At 47.5% G+C, this 15081-nt stretch overlaps 1 protein-coding gene across 5 annotated transcripts in view; it reads left to right on the top strand.

Moving 5' to 3' along the window:
* The window catches only part of KLHL3 (kelch like family member 3), a 124682-nt gene that overhangs the window by 57332 nt on the left and 52269 nt on the right, over positions 1-15081 (top strand). For 4 of the 5 annotated variants that reach the window (XR_016236149.1, XM_089335899.1, XM_089335901.1 and 1 more), the window contains one exon: positions 245-407. The exons of the other annotated variant lie outside the window; for it this stretch is intronic. Coding sequence is in view for 3 of the 4 variants with exons in the window: in XM_089335899.1 (XP_089192025.1) it covers positions 245-407 (163 nt within the window). In the remaining variant the exon portion in view is untranslated. The remainder of the gene's footprint in view (positions 1-244; positions 408-15081) is intronic. 5 annotated transcript variants of the gene reach the window in all.

Raw genomic sequence — 15081 nt, 5'->3', positions numbered from 1 at the left:
CAAAGCCTGAGCAGACTGCTGTGGGCTGTAGGGATGCAGAGAATCCACTGGTGTTCAGGGTCCGTCGAGTGGAGAGAAGCAGGAAACAAGGCTGGAACGCAGGCTGGGAAGTGTGGACTTAGTGGGCAGGCAGTAGGGGAGCCACGCGAAGTTGGTGGGGCTGATAGGGCTGAAGCAGTGCCTTATGGGGAAGGAGGCTCGGCTGGAGGGATCCCAGGTCTCAGACTGTCACCTTCCCTTGCAGGTGCTGCTCCCAGCAGCCAGTTTGCTGCAGCTCATGGACGTTCGTCAGAACTGCTGTGACTTCCTGCAGTCTCAGCTGCATCCCACCAACTGCCTGGGCATTCGTGCATTTGCAGATGTGCACACCTGCACTGACCTTCTGCAGCAGGCCAATGCCTATGCAGGTAATGGGGGACCCAGCTGTTGCACTTCCTTGGAGCCTGGGATTTAGTCATCTGGTCTACTCTGGACTCCTCGAGGATCATGAGAAGTGGGCTCTCCTGTGAAGCTGCTGTGATTTAGTGAGGGACACAAGACACACAGGAGACACGATTAACAGTTGAAGAGTTTAGCTCACTGCCGAGTGGTTAATTGGCAGATGGATGGTACAGACAGCAGTTTTCACAAGTGTAGGAGAAAGAGATCTGAAAAGTCTTAGGGGCAGTAAATTGAGCTAGCTTTTGAAGGAAATCTTGTTTTGTTGTTGCTTAAGTGAATTTTTATTTTCTTCAAAATGTTCTGTGAACACAGTTTTTAAACAAACATTACTGGGCAGCTTAGAATGATGATGAGAACCCCTTGCTCTTCCATTTATACCAGGCCTTGATCTCGAGGACTTCCCATTTTCAATAGTTAAAGAATTGAAATGCTGGGGCTGGCTTTGTAGCATAGTGGATAAGACCACCACCTGCAGTGCAGGCATCTGGTATGGATGCCGCTTCGAGACCTGGCTGCTCTGCTTCCAGTCCAGCTCCCTGCTTATGCGCCTTGGAAAGCAGTGGATGGCGCCCCAAGTGTTTGGGCCCTGCACCCACGAGGGAGATGTGGAGGAAGCTTATGACTCCTGGCTTCAGCCTGGCCCAGCCCCATTTTCAGCCATTTGGGGAGTGAACCAGCAGATGGAAGATCTGTCTCTCTCTGTCCCTTCCTCTTTCTGTGTAACTCTTGACTTTCAGATAAATAAGTAGATATTTTTTAAAAAAATTAAAATTCAGGTTCTTTTTGTTTTTACTTATTTTTTAAAAAAAGACTTATGTAATTTGTTTGTTTTGAAAGGCATTGTGGGGCCAGCTCTGTGCCGTAGCAGGTGAAACTGCCACTTGCATTGCCAGCATCCCATATGGGAGCTGGTTCAAGACCTGGCTGCTCCACATCTGATCCAGCTCTCTGGTGTGGCCTGGGAAAGCAGTGGAAGATGGCCCAAGTCCTTGGGTCCCTGCACCTGCGTGACAGACCCAGAAGAAGCTCCTGGCTCCTGGTTTCAGATTGGCCTAGCTCTGGCCATTGCAGCCATTTGGAAGACCTCTCTCACTCTCTCTCTCTCTCTGCCTCTGTACCTCAGACCTTCAAATAAATAAATAAATAAATAAATATTTTAAGAAAGAAAGGTATTACAACAGAGTGGGCATAGGGAAAAGGGGAGAGAGAGAGAGAGAGAGAGAGATTCATTTTCCAGTAGCCACAACAGCTAGATCTGGGCCAGGTAGAACCAAGGATTCTTCCTGGGTTTCCCACATGGGTGGCAGGGGCCTAAGTACTTGGGCCATATTCCACTGTTTTTTCAGGCAGATTATCAGGGAGCAGAATTAGAAGAGGAGCAGCCAGGACTTGAGCTGACACTTGAACTGACACTTATGCAGGCCACCACGTAGCCATGGCTTAACCCACTGTGCCACAACACCGGCCCCTCTTTTTTCTTCTAAAGATTTTTTAAATTTATGTGTGTGTGTGTTTGTGTGTATGTGTGTGCATGTGAGAGAGAGAGAGAGAGAGAGAGAGAGAGAGAGAGAGAATCTTCCACTCACTGGTTCACTCTCCAAATACTGCAAGAGCTAGGACTGGGCCAGGCCAAAGCCAGGAGCTAGAAACTCCATCCAGGTCTCTTGTGTGGCTGGCAGTAACTCAGGTACCCAAGACATGATTTGCTACTTCCCAGGCTCATTAGCAGGCAGCTGGATCAGAAATGGAGTAGCTGAGACTCAAACTGTCACTTTGATATGGGATGTGAGTGTCCCAAGCTGTGGCTTTACCCACTGTACCTCAACACCTTCCTCAGCAGGCATGTTCTGTTTTAGCTAAAAGCTATTTCACTGCTATTTGCCTTCATTTTTTTCTAAATAATGTGTGTTTACTGCTGTTTTTTAGTAGTCTTAGACACTGTCGGCGGCTGCTGTAGAAGAGTTAAGATTGAGCTTTCAGACTTCCCGCTATTACACACATAATTCTATTATTACTCCCACAGCTGAGCTAAGTCAGTTATTATACTTTGTCCTGTTCTTTTTTTAAGCTTTATTTATTTATATAATTATTTGAGAGGTAGAGTTACAGACAATGAGAGGGAGAGAGAGAGAGAAAAAGGTCTTCCTTCCGTGGTTCGCTCCCCAAATGGCCACAACGGCTGGAGCTCTGCCAGGAGCCAGGAGCTTCTTCCAGGTCTCCCACGTGGGTGCAGGGGCCCAAGGACTTGGGCCCTCTTCCGCTGCTTTCCCAAGCCATAGCAGAGAGCTGGATTAGAAGAGACACAGCTGGGATTAGAACCAGCCCCCATATGGAAGGCTGGCACTGCAGGTGGAGGATTAGCCTACTGCGCCATGGTGCCGGCCCCTATACTTAGTTCTTTATCACATTTTTAAAATCAGAAAGGCAATTGATAATTGCCTTTTTGTTTGCATAGTGTATGCTCTTATCATTAATTCTTGTCAGGCAGATACAACTCAACAGTCCTTTCTAATACATCAGATGATCTATTGATTCCATTTTGTTTTTCTTGGAGACATTCTCCTCGCTAGAGCTTGTAGTCCTGTCATTTTAATGGGGTTTTGAGAGGGAGTAGAGATGAATGTGAATAACCAGTTTGCCATGTTTGCCTGCACAGAATTCTCCACTGCCTTTTATTTCAGGTTGAGGGAAGATCACGAGTGGCCCAGGAAACAGGTCTGGGTATTTTGATTGATAGATTCAGTCATGGCCACCTCCTTCCCTTGGAATAAAGCACTTGATTCTTCCCCTGCCCAAACAGACACCATCGCAGCTGCTGTTCTGTTCTATGTGGTCTTGCCTACCCAGTGTCTAGAAATTAGCCGAGGACCTGCTGGCTGCCCACCTGCCAGCTCCCCATGCTGAGTTAAGCCCCTTGGTCCACAAGGCGGCAAACATTTGTTGTGTTTTTTGACATCCTTTTGTTTTCTGATCAAGCCCCAGACCCCAGGAACCTGACAGACTCATTTTTCCCTGGAGTTTGTTTCTGAGGACACATAGAGAGCTAGTTGTTAGGATGGTCCTGTTGATAGTTTTTAAAAATTTTTTTTATAAAGGACATTCCGTGGTAGCCCAATTCTGAATCAAATAGAGGCAAGTGTTTTGGGGCTGTGCTCAGGCTTCACTTGAGCCAGAGCTAAGAGCTTGGCCAAGGCAAGCGTTTGTTGGTGCAAGTTCTTGTTACAAACCTTTACTGAGGCAGAGGGAAAGAGAGGGTACTAAGATGCCAGGGATCTCTGCCTCCTTCTTCCTGTCCTTTCCCCTATATGTGTGCACATATAACACACACTGCATGCTTTTGTGGTTCATGGACACGGTCATCCCAGGTTTGGGCGTGTACTGAGACCCCATCTTTGATAAGAGCTCCTAGTCTCTTTTTTCTTTTTAAAATATTTATTTATTTATTTGAACGTGTGTGTGTGTGTGTGTGTGTGTGTGTGTGAGAGAGAGAGAGAGAGAGAGAGAGAATGAGAATGAGAATGAATATGAATCTTCCATCTGCTGGTTCACTCCCCAGATGGCTGCAACCAGGAGCTTCTTCTAGGTCTCTTATGTGGGTAGCACTTGGGCCATCTTCTGCTGCCTTTTCCAGGCCATTAGCAGGGAGCTGGATGGGAAGAGGAGCAGCCAGGACTCAAGCTGCCTATATGGATGCTGGCATAGCAGGCTGTGGCTTTACCAGGTATGCCACAGTGCCAGCCCCTCCTGGTCTTCTGATCTGGCTTTTCTCCCACTTTCTCCCTTTGCCCCTTTCACTGTCTGCTTATGAGACTCATCTGTGGGAGAATAGGGTGGAAGTGAGACAGTATCCATCTTCTTGGTCCTCCCTGGTCCTGATGCTGTCATAGTTACTGGGTTCTGTCAGTGCTGTGGGTATGAGTGCACCGGATGTGTATGCACTTACCTATCTTTGGCTAGCATTTATTGCACTCTTACTTTGGGTCACATTCTATGCTAAGCATTTTGTAGGCATTATTTCATTTAATGCATACAAAAATTGAGGAAACTGAGGCACAGGATTATATAATAATTTGTTGAGACCATGTAGCCAGTAGGGACAGAAACAGGATTCAAACCAGACAGAGCTGACTTCAGTGCCAGCACTATAACCACTACATTCAGCAGCTTCCAGGCCTAGTGTGGACATAAGACCGCCCCCTGTGAGTCAGTAGCCGAGGAGTGCAGGAGGCTAGAGCTGGCATTTTCCATTGGAACTGTGAGCTTGGAAGTCTGTGCCATGTAGTCACCCAATCCCAACAACTAGAGAGTGTGGACAGATTCAGCTGTCGGCTAGACACGGAGGGTGCAGTCATCTCAGGGGGGAAGTACAGTTTGAGTGTCGTCTTCTCTTTCCTGTGGGGTGTCTCCCTCCCAAACACGTGGAGCCTGGTCCCTCAATGCACAAGCAAGCCCTCCTGCTTCCCTGCAGGCTGAGAGCCTCCTCCCTGTTGTCAGGCCTCTGGAGAGAGCCTGTGATCATCTCGTGGATCCCTTTCTTTGCAGCCCCCAGCCACACCCAGAAGGGAGGTCATATTTTTTAGGTGGTATGATAAAGAATGTGGGCATTGATCAGACCAAAATGAGAAGATGTTAGAAGAGGTAAAGGGAAGTAAATTGGAAGCTTTGGCAACGTTTACAGGAGTTAGAAAATGATTTCTGCTTACTCTTGTGCATTGACATGGGCCTGCCTTTTTCTTTGGTCTCGAACCATAGCTTCAGATGGAGCCTGGTGCTCTCTGCCATCCCTGCGACTTGAGACAGACCTGCCAAGTGGAGGAGTATGGGTACCCACAGGGATTGCACACCAGGGACATTGTTGGTCCTTGTGGTCGCAGGCTTGCCTCTGAGCCTTTGCCATGTTTTAAGCTGATAAACTGCAAGGAGACCTTCCAGACCAGGGCTAAGGAGCATTCCAGTTGACACTCGGTGCTCAGTGACCCTGAACCTGTGTTTCCTATCTTTGATGCTGGTAGGACATCCTGCCCTGTTTCCAGGATGGCTTGGGGTTCACAGAGACAGGCAGGAGTGTGTCCCACAGAAGTGTATCCCACCAGTTCACGCTCTGAAGCCTCTCTGCCAGCCTTGTCATCTTGGTGAGAAAGCCTCAGAGCGGGGTGCAGGCTGGAGGACAGGAATTCTTGGGTCACCACTACCACCTGTTCTTGGGAGAGGAAGACCATTTCTAGGACTTCTGGTTTTGGTTTCTGTTTATCCAGAAAACAGGCAGGCGTGTCCTGTGCTGCTTCCTGGCCCTCCCCATGTCTAGCCAGTGAGACTCTACTTTGCCTCTGAATTCTCTCTCCTTTCTTTTTCTAATAAATGCTTTATTTTTATGTTACTATTTTTATTGCTGTTATTATTGGTATTTGAATACAGAACCCATCCATGACCATCAGAGAAAGCAGACAGGCAGAGAGAACATGAAAAGCACCCTGGTCCTTACCTAGAGAGAGCCACAGGCAGCACCTGTCCGTGCAGGTCTTTTTCATTTTGCCTGTGTTTTTTCCAGCTTTGAATATTGTTCCATGTCAGGAAATACTTTTCTGTACCATTTAAAAAAGATTTATTTATTTGAAAGACAGCGTTACAGTGACAGGTAAAGATCCGAGAGAGAGAGAGAGAGAGAGAGGGATCAGTCTTCTATCTGTTGGTTCACTCCCCAAATGGCCACAATGATTGGAGCTGAGCCAATTCAAAGCCAGGAGCCAGAAGCTTCTTCTGGACCTCCTGGGTGGGCGCAGGAAGTGGAGCAGCTGGGACTCAAACTGACACCCATATGGGATGGCAGCACTGCAGGACTTGGCTTTAATTTGCTGCGCCACAGTGCCGGCCGGCCCCTTACCATTGTTTTAAAAATGTAGAGACTCTATTTAATGAAAACAACTTATAAGAAAATATACAAACAATACACAAAAATATAAAATGCTAAGGCAATTTCCCAGACCATTTTACTGAAGGGGTTGGGGGTGACTTGGTACTTGCGTGTCCCTATAGAATTTATGTATTATGCTTTTTAACTTATACAAATAGAAACATTCTGTGTTTTTTGCACTTTTGTTTGTCTTAATACAAAATCTTGGTATTCTGTCCAGATCCTTTTGGGTGATTATATCTTACCCTTTATATCTGCTGCATCGTATGGATGAAGTGTAATTTATTTAACTAGATCTCTATTGATGGGTATTGATGGTCCCAGTTTTTTCTTTTACATAAAATGCTTCAGTGAGAATTCTCATGGATAATATTTTGGAGTATACTTGCTCGTATACCTATAGGGTACGATCCTGGTAGCCCAATTATTGGTTCCAAGAGTGTTTGCTTACAGAAATGCTAATAGGGAGTGCCAACTGCTGTCTAAGAAAATGCAACTTCAGTTTTAAGGTTAGCAGTTGCCTTCTGATAGGCCTCAGCCTTTCTGGTGAAAGCCGAGCTTCGTGGGACTGGAGGATTCCTTCTCTTCATCCAGCTGCCTCTGTGTTTCCTGTTTGGAATGGCCCTGTCTCTTCCTGCGGGGGCGGCAGTCCCTCTTGCTTCCTTTGGATCCACTTCCCTACAGCTTCCTTTGGATCCAGTGTCCTTCTCGGGGTGATGCCCCAGAGTTTTGCTGTGATAGTGTTTTTCTTGGTGGAGGAGGGTGGGCTCCTCATTTAGAAGCTGACCTTCCAGGATGCTGCCCCCTGCTGGTGGTATCACAGTCCTCCTGGCTGTCTGGTAGCTGTGTTTTGCACAGCCTGTTTCTTAGACCTCATTGTTATTGATTTCAGGGAAAGCTTAATCTTTAACCCCAGAGTCCAGGGTGCAGGTTTGTGGGGACTTTGTTGTTTGCTAATTGGATGGCCATACACTGGGCCATCAGTGGGGCTGGCTGGGAGGGATGTTAATGGGACCTCATTAATGAAATGGCAATTAAAATTCTTTGGACATGTTGTTTACATCAGTCTGCCAAAGCTCAGCTGAAACCCTCCAGCCACGGGATGGAAAAGCCATCAGATTTCACGTGCTCATGGAGAAAAAACAGCCTTTTTTCTGATGGGTTGAATCTTTTCAGATTATGGGATGAAGTAATTAAATTAACAGCAGCAAAAAAATTTGTCAAAGCATTTAAGAAAAATGAACCCCTGATTCAGCGAAAATCACCACTCCCAACTTGGCATCAAGAAGTAATGATGATGACCAAGATAACAGTCATGATAATGGTGGGGATTTCTACCAGTTTTGAGCACTTGTGAGGTGCCTAGTTTCTGCCACACACTTCACAGGCATTGCCTCATTAGGTCAACTAACTGCAAGAGGTAGTTATTGGTTCCTGAATTTATAGGTGAAGAAATGGGGAGTCGGGGAGGGTTAGTAACTTGCCCACCATCACACAGCTTGAAAGTGACAGCGTGAAGATCTGCGGTGGAGCTGCCCGACTCCCGAGGGCTGTGCTGCGCTGCCAGCTTGCCTGCTTGTTTTCCCACATGCCCGGGCCAGTGCAGGCCATCTGCCCATGGTGGTTGTCTCCATCCTGGCTGCTCTCGATCTCCTGCTTTTCCCTTGGAGGTGACAGATGAAGCAGCGGTGCAGCCTCATAGTTTCTGTGGCTAGCTCTTTTCTTTGTTGGGATTTTAGGACACTTCCCTTGTTCCTTCCATTTTTGGGGCAACAGGGAACTTCACTGTTGAATGGATAGCTCTGGTAACTGGGGAGTTTTCATATAGCCTTTGCCACTTTGTGTGCTGGGGGAGAGACGGAGAGAGGGCGAGGGAGAGGGAGAGAGGGAGCTGGCGGGGAGGGAGAGGGAGAGGGACACATTACATAGATTTCTGGAGTTAAATCAACATGCAAGTCACTTATTTCCTACCATCTCCGGGGAGGGTGGAGGTAATGATATTTAGTTTGAGGGCTAAGTGACTATTACCTTCTGGGAAGAGATCAGGGTAGGTCTGTTACTTCCCTGTAGGAGCAGAACCTTCTCCCTGGGGCAGAGAATGCCAAATATTGATTCAAGAAACCTTGCCTCTGCCATCCAAAAATAGGGCACAACGGGGCAGGAGAGAGATTTAAGGCAGTTCTGTTAGATTTTTTTCCTTTGCCCATCTGTTTTGATTCTGCCTGTCTGTCCACCTGTGTCAACCCGTCTCTCCTGCATTGAGGCCAGCAGTTCAGTTTAGAGACACTCACACCTGTTTCCTGGGGCTACTGGCCCCGAGACTTACAGGATTCCTGTCATCACTGTGGGTCAAGGAAGTCACGGACGGGTTACTAGTTGCCTTTGTTCTGGGCTTCTAGTTTGGATGAACCAGATCAAAGTCTTAGATTGCTTTCATTGACTAGGGGTTGGCTTGGAAGGTTGCCTGAGTCCTAGGCAGCCCTGAAGAATGGGCAGGTACTTATGATAATAATCTTAGAGTCGTGTATACACAGACATTATGCTGGACGCTGAGGATTCAGCTTGAAACATGACAGACCTGGTCCCTGCCCTCGTGCAGCTCCCACTCCCAGAAGGCAAGAAAGACCCCTTGGGATAAACCCAAGTGACTGCTGCTATGACAATTGTTATTCCCTGTTTGAGGGGTTATGGGAACACTGAAGAATATCACTTCATCTAACTTGATGGATAGGGATTTTAGGGAAAGATCGTAATTCAGGGACTGTCTGAGAGCTGAGCCCAAGACTGACTGCAAAATTATTAGAATACTACTACTCAAAGATTACTATGTATATAAACCCATCTGTCTCTCTATATATAGGCCATATAGAAATAGTTCATATATGAATATATGATTGTGTTGCTACATCCATGTGAGGAGCCTGGATTGAGTTCCTGGCTATTGGCTCCAGACCCAGGTGGACAGGTGCAATAATTTGTTGAGTAAATCGGTGGATTTCCTTTCCCCATCTGTGTCACACTTTCTCTCCCCTTCCTTCCCCTACTCCCCTCACCCAGAATAATTTACATTTTAAAAATAGAAAAACCAGAGACCTTCTCCCTACCCCAATTAAACATTTTTGATTACATTACTGTTGTTCCCTGAGTATGACTAGAAAGCATATATATAAGAAAAGAAAGCATATATATAAAAGAACGTTTTTAAAGGAAGTTCTTTAGGTTCACATCCTATCTGTCTCTGTCTTTATGTATGTAGTCCCTTTAGAGGAATTCTTAAGGTTTTCATGATTTTACCCCAAAGGGCCTTCTCAGGACTGCTTTTTATTTTCTTAGATACTTATATACTTATGAAAATAGTTGTTACTATTATCAGACAGCCTTATTTTCAAAACCTGGCTCTAACCTTACTGTTATATTAATGCAAGCTCATGAGTTAGACTTCCTGAGCTTTTACTTCTCCATCTGTGAAATGGGTGTGTTGGCACTTTAGCAGAGCTTTTGGGAGGATTAAGAAACATGACATATGGAAACTGCTCCTATTAGGAAATTCATTAACTTTTGCCATGCTTGCTTCTTTCAAAAGACCCAATTATGCCCCCAGAGTAAACCATTTCCTGAGAATGGGCCCTCTAAGTTTTCTCATTGGGAAGTTATGGGTGTGTGTTGCTTGCTGGGGGAAAGAGCTGGAAGTTAAATGGTGCCTCTCTCTCTTCTCAATTTCTCATCCAAAGGGATGGGAAAATACCATTGTGTTCCGTTTATCAGGATTTGAAACTTAAAGACTGTTTGTTGCTTACAGTAAAGCCTGGTTAATTAGGATTCTTAACCTGAACCTTTAATTAATTGACTTCTTTTTCTCTTTCCACTCCTCTTTAAGGAAAAAGATGCAAAAAGACTAGAGAAGTTGGAGTTTGCTATTGGAGAGCTCGGTTTCACCTGGCTAGCCCTTGGTTAAAGGATACTGTGCCTCCTGCACATGTGCCTCTCCCCCAAGATGTGGCCTGGTCTGCCTGTTCATTGCCACTTCTTGAGCCTGGCCCAGATCCCCATGTTTAGTGAGTACTCAGCAAACCTTTATCAGATGAATGAAGACATAGCCTGGGCCTTCGTTAGGCATCACTCTAGTTGTTCTCTATAAGTGCTCTGAATTTTCTGGCTTCCCAGCTTTGTTTACATTTGAAGTGCCTTTCCCAGTCATAGTGTTGTGAACTTTGGGTTAGAGTATTTTTTTTTTTTTTGATAGGCAGAGTGGACAGTGAGAGAGAGAGAGACAGAGAGAAAAGTCTTCCTTTTTGCCATTGGTTCACCCTCCAATGGCCGCCGCGGCTGGCGTGCTGTGGCCGGCACATCGCGTTGATCCGAAGCCAGGAGCCAGGTGCTTCTCCTGGTCTCCCATGCGGGTGCAGGGCCCAAGGACTTGGGCCATCCTCCACTGCACTCCCGGGCCATAGCAGAGAGCTGGCCTGGAAGAGGGGCAACCAGGACAGAATCCAGCGCCCCGACCGGGACTAGAACCCGGTGTGCCAGTGCTGCAAGGCGGAGGATTAGCCTATTGAGCCATGGTGCCAGCCTAGAGTATTGTTTTTAAAGATATATTTCATTTATTTGAAATTTGGAGTGACAAGGGTGGGGGGAAATAGACAGAAATCTTCCATCTACTGGTTTACTCTCCAAGTGCAGCATCAGCCAGTGCTGGGCCAGGCCAAAACTAGGAGCTGGAACTCTTCCAGGTCTCCCATGTGGGTGGAAGGGCCCCAAGTGCTTGGAGCATCTTCCACTGCTTTCCCAGGTGATCTGGAAAGGAAGTAGAGCAGTTGGGACTAGAAGTGGTGCTCTGGTATGGGATGCCAGTGCTGTAGGTGGCATTTTAACCCATTGTACCACAGCATGGGCCCTGGGTTGGAGTTGTTGGTGACTTCTCTTCTCTCTCTTATGAGTCAGTAGGTTCCTTGTAGGTATCAGCTCTGTCTTTACCATTTTTGAAGAAGAGGGATAGAGACGGTGAGGTCTTCCATCTGCTGGTTCACTCCCTAAATGGCCATGATGGCTGGAGCTGAGCTGATCGAAGCCAGGAGCTTGCTCTGGGTCTCCCACATGGGTGCAGGGACTTGGGCCAACCTCCTCTGCCTTCCCAGGACCACCAGCTTTTTTGGGAATTGGAGCAGCCGGCACTTGAACCAGTGCCCATATGGGATGCCAGCACTGCAGACTGGGGCTTTAACCTGCTGGGCCACAGCGCCAGCCTCTCCTCCAGTTATCTTGACCAAGGCTCTTCACTGCGTTCTCCTCTACTACAGTAAAGAGCACAGCAAAACATATGAAAGACCGAATTGTTGAAAATGCATGCTTCTTAGGGATGTACCTTCTGGAAGCAGAGGGAGTCGTCTCTGGGAAGGAATGTGAAGAAGGCCGACTTAGGTACCACATTGTCTCAGGAGGATCCTGTTTCCCAGGAAGACTGAATTACCCAGGATGTCCTGTTCTTGTCTTTCCCATCCCATTGTTTCTTGAGTGTTGCTAGTAGAAAGGGAACTATGGTGCAGAGGCTCTGGAGCTTTGTCCTCCTGCACATCCACTTTAGTTAATTTGGTTTTCCCTAGTTTAACTCCTCAAGGGGCACAGCATCACAGGGATTCCGTGTCCAGTGGCCTTGACCAGAAGGTCGCTTGGGGATTTGTCGTGAGCAGTGCCAGTTTTCATGGGTGTGAGTTTTCCCCAGGTTATTCTGGTTTTGTTCGGTTTGCCACCAGGAGTCACTGTGTCGGTTTTTGCTTTGTACACGCAACATGTTTCTTACTCAAATAGAGTTCAGTTTCCTCTTAGGCGTAAACACCTTCAATTTTAAGAAGAGCTGTGTTCTCCCTTTGGTCCAGAGACCCCGCCTGCAGCCAGCAAACACGGCCTTGCCCACTGCTGTCCAGACACGTGTGCCTTTTAGCAGTCTTGTTCCAAGCAGGCCTGCACAGGCTGCCAGCAGCTGAAAGAGCATTTTCACTCCTTGATCCTCTTCTTTGCCTGTTCCTGCTCATTCCTGCAAACCTCCTGGGTCCCTGGGTGCCAGCCTGGATCAGAGGCTGTACTGCCCATTAATTTCCTGGTCACCCCTCCCACCAGACAGTGCTTTCTGGGAGAATATCTATCTTTCTATATTTCTCTCTCTCTCTCCTTCCCTCCCGCTCTCTCTGTTTCTTTATTTCACATTTATTTATTTATTTGGAAATCAGAGTTACAGAGAGAGAGGGAGACACACACACACACACACACACACACACACACACACACAGAAAGAGAGAGAGAGAGAGAGAGAGAGAGAGAGAGAGAGAGACTGAGAGACAGAAAGAAATCTTCCATCTGCTGGTTCACTCCCCAGAAGGCTGCAACAGCGATGGCTGAACCAGGCTGAATCCAGGAGCCAGGAGCTTCCTCCTGGTCTCCCACATGGGTAACAGGGACCCAAGCCCTGGGGCCATCCTCCACTGCTTTCCCAGGCTGTTAGCAGGTAGCTGGATTGGAAGTGGAGCAGCCAGGACTGGAATGGGCGCTCATACGGGATGCCGGTGTCGCAGGCAGAGACTTCACCCACTACACCACAGCACCAGGCTCTCTGGGAGTATTTCTGTGGAAGATTCCACATGGGCCTACTTCAGAAAGAAGGGACCTGGATTTGGATCTTGCAGTCTCCACAGGGTGAGAGGGGAAAGATGTGAGGGGCTGGCTGCTTCCTGCCTTGATTTCTCCTCGCTTCATCTCTTGATCTCTGGTTTGTGAACTGCATTACTGCACTTCTGTTGTCTACCTTTACAAAATCCAAGCTCATCTACTTTTAGCTTTCTGAGTTATAAGACAGTTTTTTTTTCCACAGCACAGAATTATTTTCTTTTCTTGCTTCCTCTTCACTCTTTTCCCTCCTCCAAGTGGCAGTTTTTTGTCAACCAAAGATAAGCATGGGAAGGCCAGATGTGGCTCTGCATCACAGATGTTGGGGCTGAATTTTCCAGACTTTCCTGAGAATCTAACAGCCTAAAGCCTTTTTGCTTTCGACATATGGCAAAGTAAAGGGCAGCTGCTCACTCTGCTGCCTTCCTGACACTTGCTGTCCTTAGTAAAGGATCTTTGAGGTTTGTCTTGTTACACAAAAAACTTCTGAGTTTCCAGATGACAAGCTATATTGGTGGCAGTGATGGGGAGCAAGGATGAACCCCTTTTGTCCAGTGGAAGATGGAAAGGATATTTTATAACTTGACTTTTTAAAAAATATTTATTTATTTGAAAGGCAAAGTTACAGGGCAGAAAGAGAGATCTTCCATCTACTGGCTCACTCCCAAAACGGGCACAATGGCTGGAGCTGGGCCAATCTGAAGCCAGGAGCCAGGAGCTTCTTGTGAATCCCCCACTTGGGTTCAGGGGCCCAAGGACTTGGACCATCTTCTGCTGCTTCCCCAGGAGCTTTAGCAGAGAACTGGGCAGAAGTGGAGCAGCCCGCACTCGAACTGGCGCCCATAGGGGAAGCCGGTGCTGCAGGTGGCAGCTTTACCTACTACACCCCAGCGACTGCCCCTATAACTTGACTTTTGAGAGTAAAATATGATCATCTAGGGAATCTGGATGAAGGTGGGAATTTATATGAGAATCCTCTATGTCTGAAATTATTTTAATATAAAAAGTTAATGATATTTGCAAGAAATGACAAATCTTAAATTCTTCGATTTTTGAGTTGACAAGTGTGAAAAAGGGACTTAACAAGCTGAGCTGCTGCAGCCTTGGTGTTATCAGCAGCCTTCCAGGTACTGGGGGAGTGGGGGGACCCTGAATCTCAGTGAAAAGGCCAGCAGACCAAGAAGGGGTAGCTCTCAGTGGAGTATAGCCCTTTGTAGTTATCCAGGAGGGTGCCAGGCTAGAGAGGACCACCAAAGAAGGAAGGGAGGAGGCTGGAGGGCAAGGAGTGCAGATACTCCTGGGAGGAGGGCGCGAGGGTGCGAGAGAACTGAGAAAGGAGCAAGGTCTGAGGTGAGCTTTGTGTTCCCTGGAGCTTGCTGCACCGGGAATGGCCAGCCCTTGGGCAGAGTCTCCTGGAGGAATTTGCAAAACCCTTCCACAGGTCCTTTCTCGTCAGCACATGGGACTGAGGCAAGACAGGCAGTTATGGCCATTGTGCAGAAGAAGGTAGGGAGGTCCAGGGAGGTGGCCATTGGCCTTAGGACACAACTCATAAATGGCAAAGCCAGGATTTTAACCCAGGTTCCTTCTCTCTCCTCTCTCTTCTCCTCTCCTCTCCTCTCCTCTCCTCTCCTCTCCTCTCCTCTCCTCTCCTCTCCTCTCCTCTCCTCTCCTCTCCTCTCCTCTCTTTTCTTTTTTCTTTTTTGACAGGCAGAGTGGACAGTGAGAGAGAGACAGAGAGAAAGGTCTTTCTTTTTCTGTTGGTTCACCCCCCCAAGTGGCCGCTGTGGCCGGCGTGCTGCGCCAATCTGAAGCCAGGAGCCAGGTGCTTCCTCCTGGTCTCCCATGCAGGTGCAGGGCCCAAGCACTTGTGCCATCCTCCACTGCACTCCCGGGCCACAGCAGAGAGCTGGACTGGAAGAGGGGCAACCGGGACAGAACTGGTGCCCCAACTGGGACTAGAACCCAGGGTGCTGGTGCTGCAGGTGGAGGATTAGCCTAGTGAGCTGTGGCGCTGGCCACTTTTTTTCTTTCCTTTAAATTTTTTTCATTTTCTTTTTTAAAGATGTATT

Source organism: Oryctolagus cuniculus, chromosome 6 (genome assembly GCF_051225735.1).
Source record: "Oryctolagus cuniculus isolate XC-2025 breed Fujian yellow rabbit chromosome 6, ASM5122573v1, whole genome shotgun sequence".
Taxonomy (NCBI): Eukaryota; Metazoa; Chordata; class Mammalia; order Lagomorpha; family Leporidae; genus Oryctolagus; species Oryctolagus cuniculus.
Note: the sequence above shows the minus strand (reverse complement) of the source record. Positions and strands in the feature narration are given on the sequence as shown.